Here is a 19,575-nt window from a genome sequence, read left to right as displayed (position 1 = left end):
TCTTCCATCTGCACTTCGCTATAGATGGTCCTCAGTACCTTTCTTTCGAAAACACTGAGGGCGCGTTGGTCATCTGTCAACATAGTCCAGGTCTCGTGGCCATAGAGAACAACCGGTCTAATTAGCGTTTTGTAGATGGTCAATTTCGTGCGGTGGCGTACTTTTCTCGATCGGAGGATTTTTCTGAGTCCAAAGTACGCACGATTCCCTGCCAAAATACGTCTATGAATATCTCTGCTGGTGTCATTATCGGCGGTCACCAGTGAGCCCAAATACATGAACTCGTCAACCACCTCGATATCGTCACCGTCTATCAATATTCGTGGTATGAGGCGTAGTGTTTCTTCTCTTGAGCCTCTTCCCCTCATGTATTTTGTTTTCGACGCATTTATGGCCATTTATGGTTTGATTTTCCGTAACAATCTGCTTCTGGTAGGAAAGGGCAGACAATCAATACAACCTTCATAGGAGTCTGTCGCTGACGATGTCCAGCCAGCGACTGGCACCATTAAAGAATGTGACAAGCGATTATAATTACACTCTCCTACTCAATGCTTGATCGGAGAAATAAGTATAAAGCGAGAGGACTAGTGTTTGATGGACAGAGAAGATGTTTGGATAGAAGGTATCAGTCGGGTGACGGCCAGGATGTAGACCATGTTCGATGTACGTTGCTACTATGTCTGTTTCGAGTTTTAGAGTGGCTAAAGCAAGATCAGAGTGGCGAAATGGTAGCGCATATGCACGGAATGCATAAGAACGCAGGTTCGAGTCCTGTCTCTGAGCGTATCTTTTTCCAAAAAAATTCATCCTTTCTGTTAATTTTTCTTTCACTTGGCTTCTCCAATATATATTTCCGCTCAGTCATTGCAAAATCTGAACTTAGTCATGGCGGCTTTACGTCAAACTAAAATTAATAAATCGTTAAAAACAATTGCGGTTTGATTTTCCGTAACAATCTGCTTCTGGTAGGAAAAGGCAGACAATCAATACAACCTTCATAGAAGTCTGTCGCTGACGATGTCCAGCCAGCGACTGGCACCATTAAAGAAGGTGACAAGCGATTATAAATACACTCTCCTACTCAATGCTTGATCGGAGAAATAAGTATAAAGCGAGAGGACTAGTGTTTGGTGGACAGAGAATATGTTTGGATAGAAGGTATCGGTCGGGTGACGGCCAGGATGTAGACCATGTTCGATGTACGTTGCTACTATGTCTGTTTCGAGTTTTAGAGTGGCTAAAGCAAGATCAGAGTGGCGAAATGGTAGCGCGTATGCACGGAATGCATAAGAACGCAGGTTCGAGTCCTGTCTCTGAGGGTATCTTTTTCCAAAAAAAATCATCTTTCTGTTAATTTTTCTTTCACTTGGCTTCTGCAATGTATATTTCCGCTCAGTCATTGCAAAAACTGAGTCTAGATAAGTCTGCCACAACATTGTATTTGCCTTGTTCATAGCAAATGTCCATTTGCAACCCTTGTAGCTTCAGACGTAGACGCGTTAGCGTAGGCGAGGTTTCTTTTAAATGCCAAATTGAGATCAGCTGTCTATGATCAGTGTATACAATACATTTCTGATTATAAATAAAATGTTTAAAACGGTTCACTGCCCATACGATGGCTAGCAATTCTTTTTCAATCGTATGGTACTTTCTTTCAGCACCTACTAGACCTCTGCTTGCATATGAAATGGGCCTATCGATCGATTTTCCATTCAAGAGTACTGCTCCAGTAGCATACTCACTTGCATCTGTCGTGATCACGAACGTATCTTTATAGTTCGGTCAAACCAATAGTGTTTCAGAAGTTAAAAACTTTCGCAATTCTTCAAAAGATTTTTGACACTCTTCTGTCCAAGTAAACATAACATTCTTTCACAAGAGATCGTTCAATGCTTTACGTTTCTCTGCTATGTGAGGTATGAATTTTCCGTAGAAATTTACTGTTCCTAAGAATGAGCGAACACCTTTGACTGTTTTTGGTTCAGCCATATTTTTTACTTTTTCATATTGTCCTCCATAGGACGAATTGCTTCTTTGTCAATTACATGTCCTAAATACTTTATTTCATTTTTCAAAATTTGGCATTTACCTGGTTCGACTTTTAGATTATGTCGGCGGAGAGCCTCTAAAACTTTGCGTAAGTTTTCATTGTGTTCTTCAATGGTAACAGTTATATCATTAAGATAGATGATTGCTTTAACCCCTTCTATCTCATATCGTACCATATTCATTAATCTTTGGAACGTCGACGTTTCTTTTTTTCATAAGAATTACGTCTTGATTTGTATCTAAATCAAGGAAACATTTGTCTTTCTCGTCACGCTCTTCAGCTATAAAATCTTTTCCTTTTTCATTATTAATATTAGTCCCACAACAGGGAAGCATACTATCTGAACGATCGTCGTTTTTGTATATATCATAGTTGTTCTGATACGGTGCATTAATGTTATTATTTTTATTCACTTTTTGGTTCATTTTATATTTATTATACTTTGATAAAATGTCCTCCATGACTTCAGCATTAACGATAATTACTTCATTTTTGCCATTCTCTGCATCAGTTCTAATATGTTTTTCGGTTGTCCTATCTCTACTTGGAGATTTTTTTATTTTCCAGTTGTTGTCTAATTTAGTTGTACTGTCGGGCAGCGCCTTTAGGTGTTCGTATAATGGTTTTCCCATATTTAGCTTGTCTAGCCGTATCTCTGTTTGTTTGTTAGCGCCCATTGGCGTTTCTCTGTGTCTCCTCTCCCGCATGGGTTCTTTACCCTGTACTAAATATAATGATCCTCTTGGACAAGGTCTCACTTTCGTGCTGAACTGCATGTATATTATTCCATTTTTGTTTTTCCTAAACTTGTGGCGTATCTATTTATGTAGTCCACCCTGAGAATTCCATTGAACCCCAATTCTTTGACTACGTTGAATTTTACTTTTAGATTTACGTCTTACATTATATATTCTGCCTCGGTTGTACCTAGACTATTGATCGATTAAAACTTTCTTTCTAATAGTTTTTGGTTTACTGACCCAAGATTCATCTTGGCTGCATCTTGCCGGCTCATTTATTGTATCATATCTGTGATTTGCCCGACTTGATTGCTCAACTGTGAAATAGATCTTTGAATTTCACGTTTATTCATTTTTAAGTCCTGCTTATGAATAATGTCATGGGGTGTTCGGTCCACTGTCCACTAGAACGGCCTCTTGTTTAGTATTTGTCTATAGTTGTTGTGGTTGTTATGGTTATTATTTCAATTGTTTTGGCGTCCCTGCTGCTACGAACGCTCCGCCGTTTCATAATTGTTTCAATTGTTCCAGCTTCTGCTTTGTGTACGGGTATTTTGTGGTTTTGCCCATACGTTCGAGCACTTGGTCATTGTTTATCTTCTCTCTCATACACTCTTCTTGTTACACGGTTCCTTTCGGAACGCCTGGTGCGATTCGCCATAATGTTTTTGTTTAGACCCGCTGCTTAACACATTATATTGTCGCGGTGTGCCCGGCTCCTGGCTGTGTCTTGTGGTCCCCCTATGGGGATCTGGACCTCCATCGCCTCGTGGGATTCTGAAATTATCTCCCTAGTGGTATGTATGGTTTTGCCTCGCGCCGTGGTTTGTTCTCGTATGCGCGATATTATAGTTATTATTTTGATTATAATTTCGCGCCAGCCTATCACCGTTCCCGTGTCCGACATACGCCTCTTGGTTCCTTGGGCCACTCCTATTTTCCTGGCCGGTTGCCATTTCCATTCCGTGAGATTCGACAGGCTTGAAGTCTCTGCTCTATCTCTTCTAGGTGATCACAGTCTGCATGTTCCTCCTGAAGAAACTGTACGAGTTCCCTGAACGTGGTGTTTCTTTGGCTTCTTGCCACTTGCTTCAAACTCTTGTTTTTCAATCCTCCAATGAAGTGGCTTCTCAAACAGTTTTCTGCATACGAGATCTCAGTTTGATTATCTCCCTGCATCTCCTCGATACTCTCATAAATGTGTAATGCTCTGTTGGCATATGCTGTAAAAGACTCTGTCTGCCGCTGCTCAAATGTCTCCACATTCTGTTGTATATCCCCACTCGAGCTTTTTCTGCTAAACTCCCGTTTCAGGTTGTGAAACATGGCCTCCCATGTATTTGCAGTATTTTGTTGATAGATCCGGATGCTTTTCCCTTCAACTTCATTAATACTATATTAAATAGTGGTCTTTCGCTTTCTCCCTCGGGTATGTCATCTGCGAGATATTGCATCTTGCCCAAAAACGGCTCTAGTTCGTCAGCGTTACTCTGGTACTCATGAATACACTGTATCACCTCCTGCATCGGAAATTTATATTCTCTGTTTACGCCCTGCATTATGTCTTCTTTATCTTTGTTATTTCCACTTTAGCTGCTACTGTTACCTTGCTCGCGTTGCAATTTCTTACTTCCACCACCTGACTGAGTTCTACGCCGTCCTATTAGCGTCTCTTTCCTGCTAATTTCCCCAGATATGCTTCCTCTGCGTGTTGCTAGGCGATCTGGATTTGGGTCTATTACGATTGAACCGCCCAATATCTTTACCGAGGAGTTATACTTCACCTTTATAATACTGTATCGATCTGTTAAATTATTCCAATCATCAATTGTTAGGCGAAATTCGCAACGTTCCACTAGATTGGCATATTCCTCTAAAGCCTCTTTCAGCGCTTGAGTTTTTTTATAACACGCCTTGTTGTGTTCTTGGTTGTGTTCTGTTTTTGTTTACATTAACGTGTTTTCTACTTATATACTCTTCGATTTCGCTCAGTCTGTCCATTTGCGAGGATACCCTAAAATTTCTCACGAGTCCTTGCTATAGACCTACATTTCCTTCATCAAAATTCCCAAACCGACACAAAAAACACACATCTGGCGAAAAGTGTAGTGGTTCTCTATACTTGTTTACTTCACCTGAATCAAATAGCTTTCTTAATAAACTTTAAAAGAAACCAGTTCCACAATAAGTATACCGTCATATATACGTCCGAGATAAAAGAATAATGTGTTGGTCTATTGATTGCCGCCTTGAAGCCAAACAATGCAGATACTTGTTTTTTCAGATATTCTTCACCTAGGTCAGACAAGGCAGATACAGGCTAGATGGAGCCGTTTGATTCTTGTTGCGGTATGCGTGCAACTTGTATTAATGTTGCGATATGCGTGCAACTTGTACTAATGACGTCGCGTCACGTGTACTGATTCCATACTTTCTTTCCCTCACAAAATTGCCAACTGTTGTCCGAAAACCCAACATACGTGTACGATCCACTTATATTAGAACCACTGTACCAATGCTTTTGATTTTAATACAAGATCATACCCAGACAAGAATAATTCCGCTATAAGGGTCGACGGCATAGGTTGCAACAAAACATCTTACCATACTCGTGGTTGAACGTTATTATTTACCGTACGCGACTCAAAGTCAATGTCGGCTTATTATTATTATTGTCATATACCACTTCTTTTCCCCGTACTTTGGTGTGTTGCTAGCAACGCATTTTGCTGTAGGCTCCGCTCATGCGGGTTGGTTCTCCATCTTTTTAAATAACGTTGACGAATTTGCTGACTTGCTTTGCTACCTTTGCTTCCTCGCAAAATGCTGCGTCAAAATACCGATTCACTCGCTCACACGCGTAAGGTTCGGTTGACCCCCCTCGCAGTCACCTTGATTTTATAAACATATTAACAATGTCGACTGTTTTGCTGGTCGCGGTTTATTGTTCATTTAGAGAGGAAAAAAATAAAAAAATAATCTTCAACCTTAACGCCAGAATGGCCACTACAAAATTTACCCACGGATTTTTTTTCCATTAGTACATGTGTCCCTAGTACATGTGTTCCGTGTTGACCGTGGTGTTTACGTTTTTAACAAATAAAATTCAAACGAAGTCTCTACGTTTGTTTCTCCTAACGAACATGAAACTTGATCGAGCTCATGCCAGCTCCGATCAAAGTAAATAACGATCACCAATTTTACTTTACTCGCCCTATTATAATTAATCCGTTGATCATAATTTTTGGCTAGAATTTTTTTCCCTCTAACACTATTGGCTTTTCCTTACCGCTTTTTTTCTCCCCGCGGCCAGCATCGCTGTCACCAGAATGATTAGCATGTATTCTGCCGCGCAGTCCCATCGTGCAATGAATAATATTTTTATTTCGTCCTAAAATTTTACTGGCTACGCTCTAAACTATGACGTCCGTGACTTGCGACTACTCTCCGCGATCTGTTTGAAACTGACTAACTGCTAACTATTCCCAACTAGGGGTTTTAAAGCTCCTAACATTTACTTTCGGGTAAAGCCCGAAGATCTTAGTACAAGCTGAACTTGCGATTTTTAAGTCGGAGGTTCATCCGACTTTCTCCCGAAGTTTTACCGAAGAGCTGAGACCACTGTCACTATATCAGTGGCAGTTACTACGGTCCGTGAAAAAAAACTTTGTTTTTACAATACTGCTGCGCTGACTAATGCCCGGAACTGTCTATGTTTTTATAACAAAGTTTCTACAACATCGTTGCGATGAAGCTGATGTGCGAGTTTGCTTGACGAGTTTCCTTCACAAATTCCTACTGTTCTAAAATATTGGCAAATTCAAAGAAAAATTTGCTAAGGGCGCTGCACAGGCTGCTCCTGTACTCCCGAACTAAAAAATATGTATAATTGTGACAGTGAGGGTGTCTCGGAGGAAGGTGAAGTTCCAATTAACGAAGAACGTTTAGCAACCGAGTCTGAGCCCGATACTTCCATCTCCCCCTCCGATACTTCCATCACCCTCTGAGATATTGTCTTCTCGCCGAAAAGTTTAACAAGACGATGGCTCGGGAGGTCCGTGGGCGGTAAACTTTCGACCCATATCGAAGTCTCCCAGAATCCTGGATATTACCCGGGTCCTGACAAAGCCCTACGCGGCAATAAAATCAATTGACAAGGTTTCGCCGAACAAGTTACGCGTTGTTGTGGCCGACCTGAAGCAAGCAAACGAGATTGCTACCAACGAGTTGTTCACGAAGGAGTGCCGCGTTTACGTCCCGTCTCATGTGGTGGAGATCGACGGTGTGGTCTTTGACGAAAGTCTGATGATCGAAGATCTGATGAAGAACGGGGTAGGTGAAAATTTTGGAGTGCAAGAAATTCGGTCTATCGGTGTGCCCTACGTACATACAGAGTGAGCCAAATTTGAAGCAATCGGTGAAAGCACGCTCTAATCTTTCCTACGGAAATCCTAAAAAGCAAACCCGTTTGCACTCTTGCCAGTTGAAGAGGATACCTCTGACGACACAGGCGAAGGACCTTTTTAGACGCAGGTTGAAAAATGCAGGAAAATACAAAATCTGGCTTCTCCTAAGCTTCCGCGTAAAGTCCTCAGACTACCCTCTTCGTCACAAAATGATCAAACAAAAACGAAGAGAACTTACTCAAAACCGAAACAAAAACCTCCTGATTTCAAAAAAGCTTAGCATTTCCAGGGACATAAAAAACCCTATGACCCCAAGCCTCCTAACTGCTTTTCTACCAACATTAAGGACGCCTGGATCGGTAAGACTCTTAAGGAGGGGTAATTTTAGGGATCAAAAAGTGCTATTCATTTTACCGTATTAACCTTCCATCGACACCGGAAACTAAAGTTGTCGTTTGACAAATTAATATTAAAGGCAAAGATCTATGTACAGCTTCCGTCTAAATTCCTCCCAGAGCCTCGATAAGGTATCGACGGCTTGCAGACATCATAGAACTTCTTCCTTCACCGCGACTGGTTTTAGGGGACCTTAATTCGCATGGTACAGGCTAGGGCTGCTTATACGATTATAACCGTTCTCGTTATTCAAAGATCTGTGTGACAACTTCAATATGACAATTCTAAACACGAGAGAAATGACACGGAACCCTAGACCTCCAGCAAAACCAAGTGTGTTGGATTTATCCCTTTGCTCGACCTCGCTACAGTTAGATTTCAAGTGGAAGGTAATCTGTGATTCTCACGGTAGCGATCACTTGCCGACCATGGTCTCAATCGCCAACCGCATAAGGCTACCGGAAACAATCAATGTTTCGTACGATCTTACTCGAAACATTGCTTGGAAAAGCTACGTGAACTCGATATCGGAGAAACTAGAAAAATCAAACGAGCTTCCTCCGAAAGAAAAGTATACACTTTTGGCTGGCTCTATTCTCGACACCGCCATTAAGCACAGAAGAAACGAGTACCCAGCGCGCGAACTAGCATTCATTCTCCCAATGCATGGTAGGACAAAGGGTGCTCAGAGCTGAAAACGAAAAAAGTTGCAGCCTTCATCTCGTTCAAAAGGAACGGAACCCCAGATAATTATCGGAAATACGCGGCGTTAGAATTTCAAATAAAAAGTATGATTAAAGCTAAGAAACGTGGTTACAGGCGAAGGTTTGTTGAAGGATCAACGAGAAAAACATGCGCAATCGAAATCACGGAACGAAAGCGAGCAATATTCTAACCGCTGGATATTCGATTTCGTTAAAAAAGTATGCCCGACTATGTTCCGCAACAGAAGATATAATACGTCAAATCATCGAATTCGAACGAAACGCCGTTTTCAATGGCGGAGTTTTCACTTGCGCTCTTTCGTGTAACAATAAAGCCCCAGGGTTAGACAGAAACTTGCTGGAAAATGTGCTTGACTCTGTTGAATTTATTCAACACCTTGCATAAGGGAAACATTATACCACACGATTGGAGACAAGTGAAGGTTATCACTATTTAAAAACCAGCCTCCGAGCACAATTCGTATAGGCCGATTCCTATGCTTTCCTGTATTCGGAAATTATTAGAGAAAATGATTCTCTTCCGCCTAAACAATTGGGTCGAGTCAAATGCATTGCTTTCAGATACACAATTTGAATTCCGCAGGGACAAAGGAACGAATGATTGTCTAACGTTGCTCTCAACAAAAATTCAAATGGAATTTTCTCGTAAAGAAAAAAAGGCCTCAGTTTTCTTCGACATCAAGGGGGCATTCGATTCAGTTTCCATCAATATTATATCTGAAAAATTGCATCAGTATGGTCTTTTTCTAGTTTTGAACAACTTTTTATATAATCTACTGTCCGAGGAACACATGCGTTTAAAGCATGGTGATTTGACGACATCACGATACAGCTACATGGGTCTTCCTCAGAGCTCATGCTTGAAGTTGTATAAATATTTCGAAAACAACATTGATGAATGTATCAACACATCCTGCAAGCTAAGAAAACTTACTGACGACAGCGTTGTGTCTATTATATGTCGATCTCCAAGGACAATTACAAGATACCCTCGACAACTTGTCGACATTGGCTCTTCAAATGGGTATCGAGTTCTCTGGTTGTATTTGCAAGGAAGCGAGAACCAGAACAACTACTGCTTTAACTAAAGGGTGAAACCATAGCTCAGGTCTTCAAATTCAAATATCTCGGGGTCTGGTGCGACTCCAAAACACCTGGGGACGCCACATTAGGTATCTGAAGCAAAAATGCCAACAGAGAATCCTCTTTTATCGTACAATAACCGGAACTTGGCTAGGCTCTCACCCAGGAACACTGATCAGGTTGTACCAAACAACGATATTGTTCGTAGGGGAATATGGATGTTTCTGTTTCCGCTCCGCTGCGCAGATTCATTTCATTAAACTGGAAAGAAATCAGTATCGTTGTATGAGGCTTGAAGAACTGGCGGGCGTCTTACCGTTGAAAAACCGATTCTGGAATCTCCTATATCGGCTGCTTATCCGATGCGACATCTTGAATCCGATGGTGATTGAAAACTTTGAAAAGCTTGTCGAAATTAATTCTTGGATCCGTTATATGTCCTTGTATTTTGAATACATTGCTTAGAATATAAATCCTTCTTCGTTTGTTCCAAACCATGTTCATTTAGTGAATACTTGTAATTCTACTGTGTTTTTCGGCACACCTATGAAAAAAGAAATTCGTGGTAGTCCGGATCCTGTACGCCCTCAAGAGATCAAAAAAAATTTAATAATAGGTTTAAAAAAGGTGGGTGGGTAATGTCAGAGACATAACTGGATGTCGTGAATACGAAAAAACTGATACGCTCCCATCACTTTTCCGAATATCAGTTAGTTGATTGATTGTATGAATTGTGCAAGCTTTCCTCTTTTCCACTAATAGAGTTTGAAGCGATGCACCTACATTAAAATACAGATTAGTTACATTAAACAGCTACTATTCTACAACTATATATTCCAAACTTGAAACAATTCTTTCATAATTTGCTAATATAGCAGGCTAGGTACGACAAATTTGTAGTTTATTTTTATTGATGCTACAAAGTTCGAAGATATCTGATTCTTCTCGAAATTTCAGTACGAGACAATTGCAATGGGCTGGTCTGAAATGTATCGACGATCTTCGGTATGCAAGAGTTATTCTAATAATAATAATGATAGTAATAATAATAATAATAAAAATAATAATAATAATCATAATAATAATAATAAAAGAGATTAACCTTTTTATATGGCAACCCTGTTTCGCATGGCATATTTTTACACGGTCCCATACTAGTATAAAAATGTGTTCAACATTCGCTTTCGCATTGCCGTTCGTAATTGAATGTGTTAGTGACGGTACAAATCTGCTTTTCTACCTGTTTACGGTGCCATCGTTCTGACGGTGTCTCGTACGTACAGAGTAGCTGCTTTAACTCAAATGACGCTATTTCTCACATCACATTTCAATTTATACTGGTAGCGGTGTACGGACCTCCCCTTCACAGAACGGGAAACAGTGAGACGATATAAAAGAGAGAGTTAGTAGAGCGGCAGTCAGTAATACTGAACTGGCTGTCTAACGGTTAACAGCTTCTTGTGGAATTTTCACGCGGAAACACGCACACAGGAGGAACAATTAAGGGCAAGGCAAAGTCCCGCTCGAACCGTGCTGGTCTGCAGTTCCCAGTTGGCAAAATCTCCATCGTCTGCTCCGGAAGGGAAACTACGCAGAGCGTGTCGGTGCCGGTGCACCGGTCTATCTGGCGACAGTGATGGAGTACTTGGCTGCCGAAGTGTTGGAATTGGCTGGTAATGCTGCCCGCGACAACAAGAAAACGAAAATCATCCCTCGCCATCTGCAGCTGTCCATCCGTAACGACGAGGAGTTGAAAACCCCGTCCTTTTCAGGACGACCACATAACTGTGATAAAGAAATATTTAGGATTGCTTTAAATTTAGCCAGTTCTGATACGCCTAGAAAGTAGAATGCGCAAATCAAGTGAAAACATTTGTTCTAATAATTTGTATAAAGTATACTAGTATAAAGATGTTTCTAAATCAAAATTTTCTGTTTCGTATTGCGAGACAGCGTTACTGTCCTGTCGTAATTGAATGTGTTAGATATCATGATCAAAAAGCGCCCCATACTAAAGAATTCACGACAAAAAAAATACATATTGATCTGTACGTGGCAACTCTTTCGCACGGCATATTTGTGTACTAGTATAAAGATGTATTCAACATCATCACTTCCTCTTTCGCATTGCCGTTCGTAATTGAATGTGTTAGTGACGGTGCAAATTAATTTAACTTCTCGTGTGTGCCTTGTTTCGGCAACAGTTGCTCGGAAAATGGTAGGAAAGCGATAAAATTCAACTAATTCTTTATGATTATTTTTAGCACTTAAAAGTGCTATTTGAATTTGCTGGAATTTTCGGCTGCCTTTCAGAATTCCTTTCCTGTACGCAGAACGGGAAACAGTGAGACGACAGGTCCACGATGTTGCTCTCGTGTGTCTTGTTTCGGGAACAGATGCTCAGCAAATGGTAGGAAAAATGAAGCACTCAACTTTTATATGGATGCTCTTGTATAGATGCAGACATCTCGCGTTCTGATTGGCTGGTGCTGTCATGGGTTAAATCAAACAGGTTTTTCAATAGTATACTATTGAAAAACTTCAATGTTGTTGCAATACACGTTCAAGTTGAAAATTTTCGATTCTATTGGTAGTTAGATTATATAAATCCTTCTACAGATCACTGAGCTATGAGCTTCCAAAATACGAGAAAGGCAAACGCGCCATATGAATTATCCTCTTTGACACTCGTTTGTACCAAACATTTAAGAAAAGTTTAATTTTGAACTATTTAAGATTATGTCACACAACTGAAAATTTTATCATAAAATTGTGATCATATTTCCGATGGCATGTTGCAAGAATTATGTTGATTCATTAGATACAACAGAAGATATTCACGATCAAAAACTTATCACTCTCTCAGAGGGTAAATTTTGAAAAGGCGCCCCATAGTAAAGTAAGTCGTATTCACGACAAAAGTTGACTGTAATAAAATGTTTTGCACTGACGGATCACATTTCGACGGGTCCACCGGCTTTGGTATATTCAATGTAAATTTCCTATAAACTCAGTGATCCAGCGTTTCCTATAAACTCAGTGATCCAGCTTCAGTTTACGTCGCAGAACTAGCTGCAATTCAGTATACCCTTGAGATCAGTGACACTATGCCCACAGATCACTACTTCATTGTACCGGACAGTCTCAGCTCCATTGAGGCTCTCGTTCGGTGAAGCCTGGAGAGCACTACCGTATTTCCTTGGGAAAATACGGGAACATTTGAGTGATCTGCAAAATCATACCAAATTACCTTGGCTTGGGTCCTCTCATATTGTTCCATACGGAGCAATGAGATGGCGGACTCGATAGCCAAGGTGGGCGCTCTAGAAGGTGATATTTATGAACGACCAATCTGGTTCAATGAATTTTTCAGCTGCTGTCGTCAGAAATCTCTCGGCAGCTGGCGAAATACATAGAATAGTGGTACTCTGGTACGATGGATGTACTCAATAATTCTACAGGTATCAACGAAAGCTTGGTTCTGGGTCAAGGTTTATGTCGAATCATTATATGTTCAGTGCGCATCTCCGTCGTGCTAGGCTCGCTGAGAGTAGTGTCTGCGTTTGTGGTGAGGGTTATCATGACATCGAGCATGTTGTTTGGATGTGTGTCGAGCATTGTGATGCCAGGTCTCAACTCACAGGTTCCCTTCGGGCGCGCGGTATACCACCCTTCCTTCTAGTCCGCGACGTCTTGGCAACTCAAAATCTTCCTTATATGACTCACATCTACAACTTCTTGGAAACTATCAATGCTCAAATTTAGTTCTATTGCACTCTTCTTTACGTTGCTGAAATTATGCTCTGTATAAACTATGCTTCGGAGCATACGCCTAACTTGATCTGATTGAGTTGCTGGAAACTACGCCACCTCAGCGTAAGAGCACACCAACAAGTCATCCCAGCCAAGGATAATCTCTCTTGTTACAATCTGGAGAACGGTAAGATCTAGGAAACTCATAGTGTATCTAAGAGATTCGTGCCATAACCGAATGATATGTTTATATTTCCCACCCTCCTTACATTCCTTTACAAACTCTAGGGGGATATGCCGCCTCTTAATACCGCTTTCCTTCTTATCCTACAACAACAAGACAATCGAAAATGAAAATGAGCCAAATAAATTTTATTTGAAAAAAATAAGCTTACTTACAGTACTAAATCAATTGAAGCGAGAACGCCGAGGCAACGTGACATCTGAGGATCTTGTGAAAAAAAGTATATGGGATGGTAGTGAATCATGTTATCGTATATTAATTTATATTGCGTTCTATTTTTTATAATTATCAATATTATTATTATTCTTAATATGAATATTGTTATTATTATAATAATTAATATTATTATTAATTTTTTTTATTCAATATTATAATATAATTTTAAGGCACACTGCTTAAGCTCTAAGATGCCAATGGTATTTAATAATCTTAATTAAGACTTACTTAAAACTAGAATAGTATCATTATGTAATGTAGTATCTGGGTAGCAGATTCTCGAGAATTCAGCTCTCAGCTGGTTATCGGCAGTGGCCGGTGAATTGAATATTGCATGAGGGTCTTCCATATGGCGTTGGCGAATATCCATGTTGGCCGCATCCTTCGGTCCGTGTGGGTCCGCGGGAAACACCCCCAGGCTTCGAAGGCCCGGCGGGTGGCCCGCATGGTGGTTTTCGACTGGAGCGGTCTTCCGTGGACGATGATGGTGATGTTACGGAAGAGAATGAAAATATTGTGGAAACGGGGTAACAAGGGGATGTGAGAACAAAATGTCTGAAAACGATAGAAATCTGATTAGTTTCCATCGAGATTGTGAAGAGACAGGCAAGGGGGAACAGGGACCTGGATCGAGAGAATCGGGCGGATGTTAGTGTCGAACCTGTAGGTGGAGATTATACTTTCTGAGCGAGGAATAACACATTACACCTGTATATCAATGTGTTTAAGGTACTGGTATATGAGAAGCATACATAAACTATCCCAACTCGCCAACACATCTCGAACCGGAACCTCAGGCGGTCTACCTCGAGCCCTAAGGGATTCCAGTAGCTTCGACCTGGCGTCACGATACTCTACGCACGACATGCTCGATGTCCTGATAACCGTCGCCACAGGTGCAGAGACAGCTCTCCGCGAGCCCAACACGCCGCAGATGTGCGTTGAAGGTGTAGTGATTTGATATGAGCCGCGACATAACAAGAATGAAATCGCGACTTCCCGTGAACCAAGGTTTCGTCGATACCCTAGGGATAATGGAATGTAGCCATCGTCCCAGTTCGCCATTGCTCCATGAAGTTTGCCAAGTTTCGAGTTTTCTGACGAGAGAGCTGAGCTGAAGTAGATCGCCCGTGGTTGCACTTCGTTATTGACCGAATGAGTGGAGATGCACAATGAACCAAGAAAATGAAGCTTGAGAGAAGCAAATCATTTTCACTGTGCATACCCACTCACTCTAAGCTTTTCATCAAATGGTCAATAACGACGCCGGCCACGACCAAAGGCTGTGCTACTGAGGAAGGGAAGGAATGTTAGTCCGATACTCGTTGTTTCTAGAGACCGCGGGTACCACTGTATCTCCACGGGCATCACGGGATAGGAGATGTGTTAGTAGGGAGGAAAAGAGATCCGGATGTGTTTTGGTTAACAATATTATCTCAACAAAAGCTGATTTCCTATACGAGTTTCCATTTGCTCATTTTACACCTTTTGGATTATCCCCCGCCCCATATAGTCATCGTATATTTTTATATCAATGTTGAAGTCATCGCCCGTTACCCAATATGAGGAAACGTATCTTAGTTCCTGGTTAGGTTCCGATTCAATGCTGCAAATCCCGAGAAGAGAAATGTCAATCGGCTCGTGATGAAAACGAAGCGATTTTGTTGTGTGGTTGAGTATTTAGCGACGCCAATCCGCACAACCGACTCACCCGTAACAACACTTCAATTCAATATGCTCACCTCACCCCACCCCAGTACACAACTGAAGCGGTTGTGCAAATTCACTAGGGAGCAAGATTCGATTATTTTTCTCTTTGCTCAGATGTCCTTACCCTTCGGATGTGGAGTGCTTTGCCACTGAACCAAACCACACGTGCCAAACAACCCACTTTCTAGTAAAAACGAGTACAGTACACTTGATTCGGTCAAGTGTTATGTAATCTAAACGTGTATGGAGATCAATGTGACTCTCGTAAGGAATTCATACAAAGTCCAAAAGCAACGATACATCTTATCGTTCTGGTGTACATTTCATAAAAATCTAGCCACCAATTATCCACTGTTTTTACACTTATTTTGAAAGGTGAAATTTTCGTGAATTTCATGCTTTCTTCATGTTGTGACAGTTCAAGTGCTTTACCCATGATGCCAACGTGCAATTTTTTCAGTGTACCTATGGGTGAGAGTGAGCCAGAATTGTCATGTTGTTCAAAAATCCTTCTCTGACTTGAAATTTATCTGGGTTTGCCTGTGTCTGGCATTTGCCAAATACATCTGGAAATCTGGCAACGCTGATGTGAGCTGTCAGAAATCCCTTTTTTCATTTCCCTCTTTCTTTTTTGCTTTTTTTCTTCGTTGCCTCCATTTCAATTGTTTGATGCGCTTTCAAAATAGGATAGAAAGATTTGAGTAGTGAACGTGAAGAATATTTTGACTAAGTGACAGGTTACAACTGATGTGTAATTAGATGTAAAGAGAAATCAAGCCAAGAAGCTACAGTTTCTGTTCCTTTTCTTGCAGTTATTCGTAGCAATCGCATTTTTAGTGGCCTTCAATTTGTCTCAAACTTGTTAATAGGTAATGCTATATATTATTTTGATAATTTACTCCCAGATAATTTGTATTGGCTTTTTAGGTTATCATGGAACATATTTTTGATGCAGACGGCAACATATACTGGGTACAATGCATCCCTGGTGATGGAAATTGCTTGTACGGCTCTCTTGTCCATCAAATCTATGGAGTTTCGCCGGACAATACCTTATTCAAACGCTATATTGTTCAGTTGAGAGAGTCAGTTGTTTCTGAAATAAAACGGAATTTACATCTATACTATGCTTCTCTTTCTATTAACGCTTGTGAAGTAATATCTGGAAATTTATCTGAATCACAGAAAGTGGAAGAATATTTACAACAGCTCTTATGTTCGGGCTTTTGGGGCGGAGAGGAATCGCTCAGTGCAATCGCAAACCTCCATCAGATGGGAATCACTGTTTACCAGGAAAATTCACAGTTTCACTTTCTACCACAATCTGGTGTAGAAACATCTCACTGCAAAGTCTTCTTTAGAGGTCCAGGCGATATAAAAAATCACTATGATAGCGTAGTTTGTGTTCGGCCTAAAGATTTTGCTCTTCACCCTTCTGATTGTGATTATGAAGAAATCACTATTGATGGTGTTATTCTCAAGGCACAAAGACTGGAGAGAGATCCGCAAACATTATTTTCCGTAATCGGGCATCAGCTAACAGGAATGGTTCTATCAGACATGTCCTTGTTTACCCTGCATTGTTCAGTAGCTGACGAGGTGGAGAGACAACCACTTTCGTTTCTTGAATCGTGTGGGGTTTTGTGTGCGACAGAAAACAGCTTATCCACTTACGCATTCCACCTACGCATCGGAAGGCACGATGGAGGAGTGGCAACACTAGTTTGTCTGGCATCCCTTTTGGGTGTAACTATATATGTTTACAACACAAGATCGGGTTTGAAACGGCTTGATCCTGTGAACCGACGCTCAATTGCAACTATACATATTCTTGAAGATTTCGAGCATGAATACAGCTCGTACGCTAGCGTTTTAGATGTTCACCCTTGTACCGATAATAATATCATTTCGCCTTCTCCATTCCCTCGTGATAATCTTTCCCTAGCTTTGAGTATAGAGCGTCGTGAGCTCTCGGAACCAAACATGTGTATTTCGTCGGAGGTCAAGATAGATTCCCGCCACGGACTGCAATTTGCATCACTTAACGTTAACGGTTGCAGACAAGAAAAAAATGTGTAGAGCTGGATCGTTCATTGGCTATTAAGAATATCCACATTGTTGCGCTTCAGGAGGTAAATTTAGAGTGTGTTGAGACTATTACACCTAATTATAAGTGGTGTCTTAGCTGCCCTCGTTCAAATAAAAAACGAGGCCTTGCTGTTTTGTTCCGGCATGGTGTCAACGTACGTAAAAAAACAGCATTACCACCGAGGTGTAAATATTCAATTTATGGAACTAACATATGAGGTATGCAATTTAGCTCCTTTTTCATTGTATCTGATCGAATCCTTTTCATTTTAGACCGATAGGAAAATTCAATCGTTAGTTTTAATCAATGTTCATGGGCCTAATACAAAAGCCAATCACTTCTATGCAAATCTCGGTTGCATTGTAAATATGTTGAAAAGTCGACAGAGACTAATTATTGCACGTGATTTCAACAGTCAGTTATCTCATGTAAACCTTTCTCGAGAGGAATCAGATCTTATTGGGAGATACGCCGGTCATGATACATTCATTGATAATGGATTACAAATGCGACTTTTCATTGATTTATATTCACTCGCGGTTAGAAGCACACTTACTAACGCAAACATAGGTTTCAAAAGTACCTGGTCCAATGGACGCAAACATAGCCAAATTGATCACCTTTTAACATGCCATAACTCTGCTTTATTTTTGAGACGTATGCAATGTGTTCCTATACATTTAAGCGATCACAAGCTTCTGATTTGCAGTATAGTAGAATACTACCGTGCGAAGCAACCAACAGTGCAATGTAGAATACCTGCACAGATTAAATGGGATATTGATGTGGGTTTATTAAAAAACGAGTCGATTCAGAAAAAATTCGAAAATCGTTTGTCTGAAGTTAAATATTTTACCACAAAAACATCTGATTTGAATGATACTTGGTGCCATTTTAAGCGCAAGTTACATAGAACGGCATTAGAAACACTTAAGCCGTCCCGTGTGCCAGCGGATAGAGAGTGCCGACGTGCTTTATGTTTCGTAAAAAATACAAATTTTGGCACAATAGATCGGAAAATCCTAAGTATTTTTATAAGCTGCAGGATGCTAGGGAGAATTTTCGTAAAAAAATGATGGAGTTTGAGGAAAGACAGATCAAACAATTCTTCGAGGATTTATCCCAGTATCGTGCCAGCGATAGAATCAATCGTACTTATCAGTATTTGAAAAATTTCAAAAAGAAAAACCTGTTTTAATCCACCTAGTTGTGTAATGATGCCTTTCTCATATCAATCAAAATATCATATATTATACGGTGGTATTCTTCAAAATTATTTTTCTTCGATTTTTAAAAGAATAATCGAAATAGATTTGTTTGACTCTACGTCTACTGATAAAAACTATCAATTGGAAAAGATTTGAGGTCCATTTAGAAAACTTTTTACGGTTTTTCGCTCTTTTCAGTGATGGTATAAAATTTTTAGCACACTTTACCCTATATTTCCGGATCCGGAAGTCGGATCCTGATGAAATGCAGGAATTACGTATGGAACCACAGGACCTTTCATTTGAACCTAAGTTTGTGAAAATCGGTCGCGCCATCTATGAGAAAAGTTAGAAAACATATTTTCATTTTTTTGCACATTTTACCCCATAAAGTTACACTGAGCTAAATTTTCTTTTTCACATTATATGATATTCTAATGATTTTGCACTATTAGCATTTCCAATAATAGTTACAAGATGTGTTCAACATCATGTCAAATATATGAGATAATCTTATGAAACATAAAAGTCTTCTTAACATTATTTTTACAGGATTTCCATATAATGAATGAAATTTCCAGTCTCAGTCAAATTTATTGGCGCGTCTTATAACCATTACTAGATATCCGAACAACATACATTGGAACAATTTATGAAGCGCATATTATATTCACTTCGAGTTTATTTAGATAGGTTCATATATACCATATGATTAGTTTAGTAATATATATATATATATATATATATATATATATATATATATATATATATATATATATATATATATATATATATGTATATATATATATATATATATATATATATATATATATATATATATATATATATATATATATATATATATATATATATATATATATATATATATATATATATATATATATATATATACATATATATATATATATATATATATATATATATATATATA

General features: G+C 39.8%; 2 protein-coding genes across 12 annotated transcripts in view; both read left to right on the top strand.

The window, feature by feature from the left end:
- The window catches only part of LOC131430107 (regulating synaptic membrane exocytosis protein 2), a 1,567,561-nt gene that overhangs the window by 1,538,435 nt on the left and 9,551 nt on the right, over positions 1-19,575 (top strand). The window lies entirely within an intron of this gene.
- Positions 3,794-19,297, top strand: LOC131430108 (uncharacterized). Its single transcript, XM_058594806.1, has 2 exons — positions 3,794-16,195; positions 16,254-19,297. Exon 2 carries the CDS (start codon positions 16,260-16,262, stop codon positions 17,403-17,405), a length of 1,146 nt encoding a protein of 381 aa, XP_058450789.1. The 5' UTR covers positions 3,794-16,195; positions 16,254-16,259; the 3' UTR covers positions 17,406-19,297.

This window comes from Malaya genurostris, chromosome 2 (assembly GCF_030247185.1).
Source record: "Malaya genurostris strain Urasoe2022 chromosome 2, Malgen_1.1, whole genome shotgun sequence".
NCBI classification, from domain to species: Eukaryota; Metazoa; Arthropoda; class Insecta; order Diptera; family Culicidae; genus Malaya; species Malaya genurostris.
Note: the sequence above shows the minus strand (reverse complement) of the source record. Positions and strands in the feature narration are given on the sequence as shown.

Excerpts from the sequence above, each read along its gene's own strand:
- LOC131430108 (XM_058594806.1), top strand. The coding sequence starts at position 16,260 with ATGGAACATATTTTTGATGCAGACGGCAACATATACTGGGTACAATGC.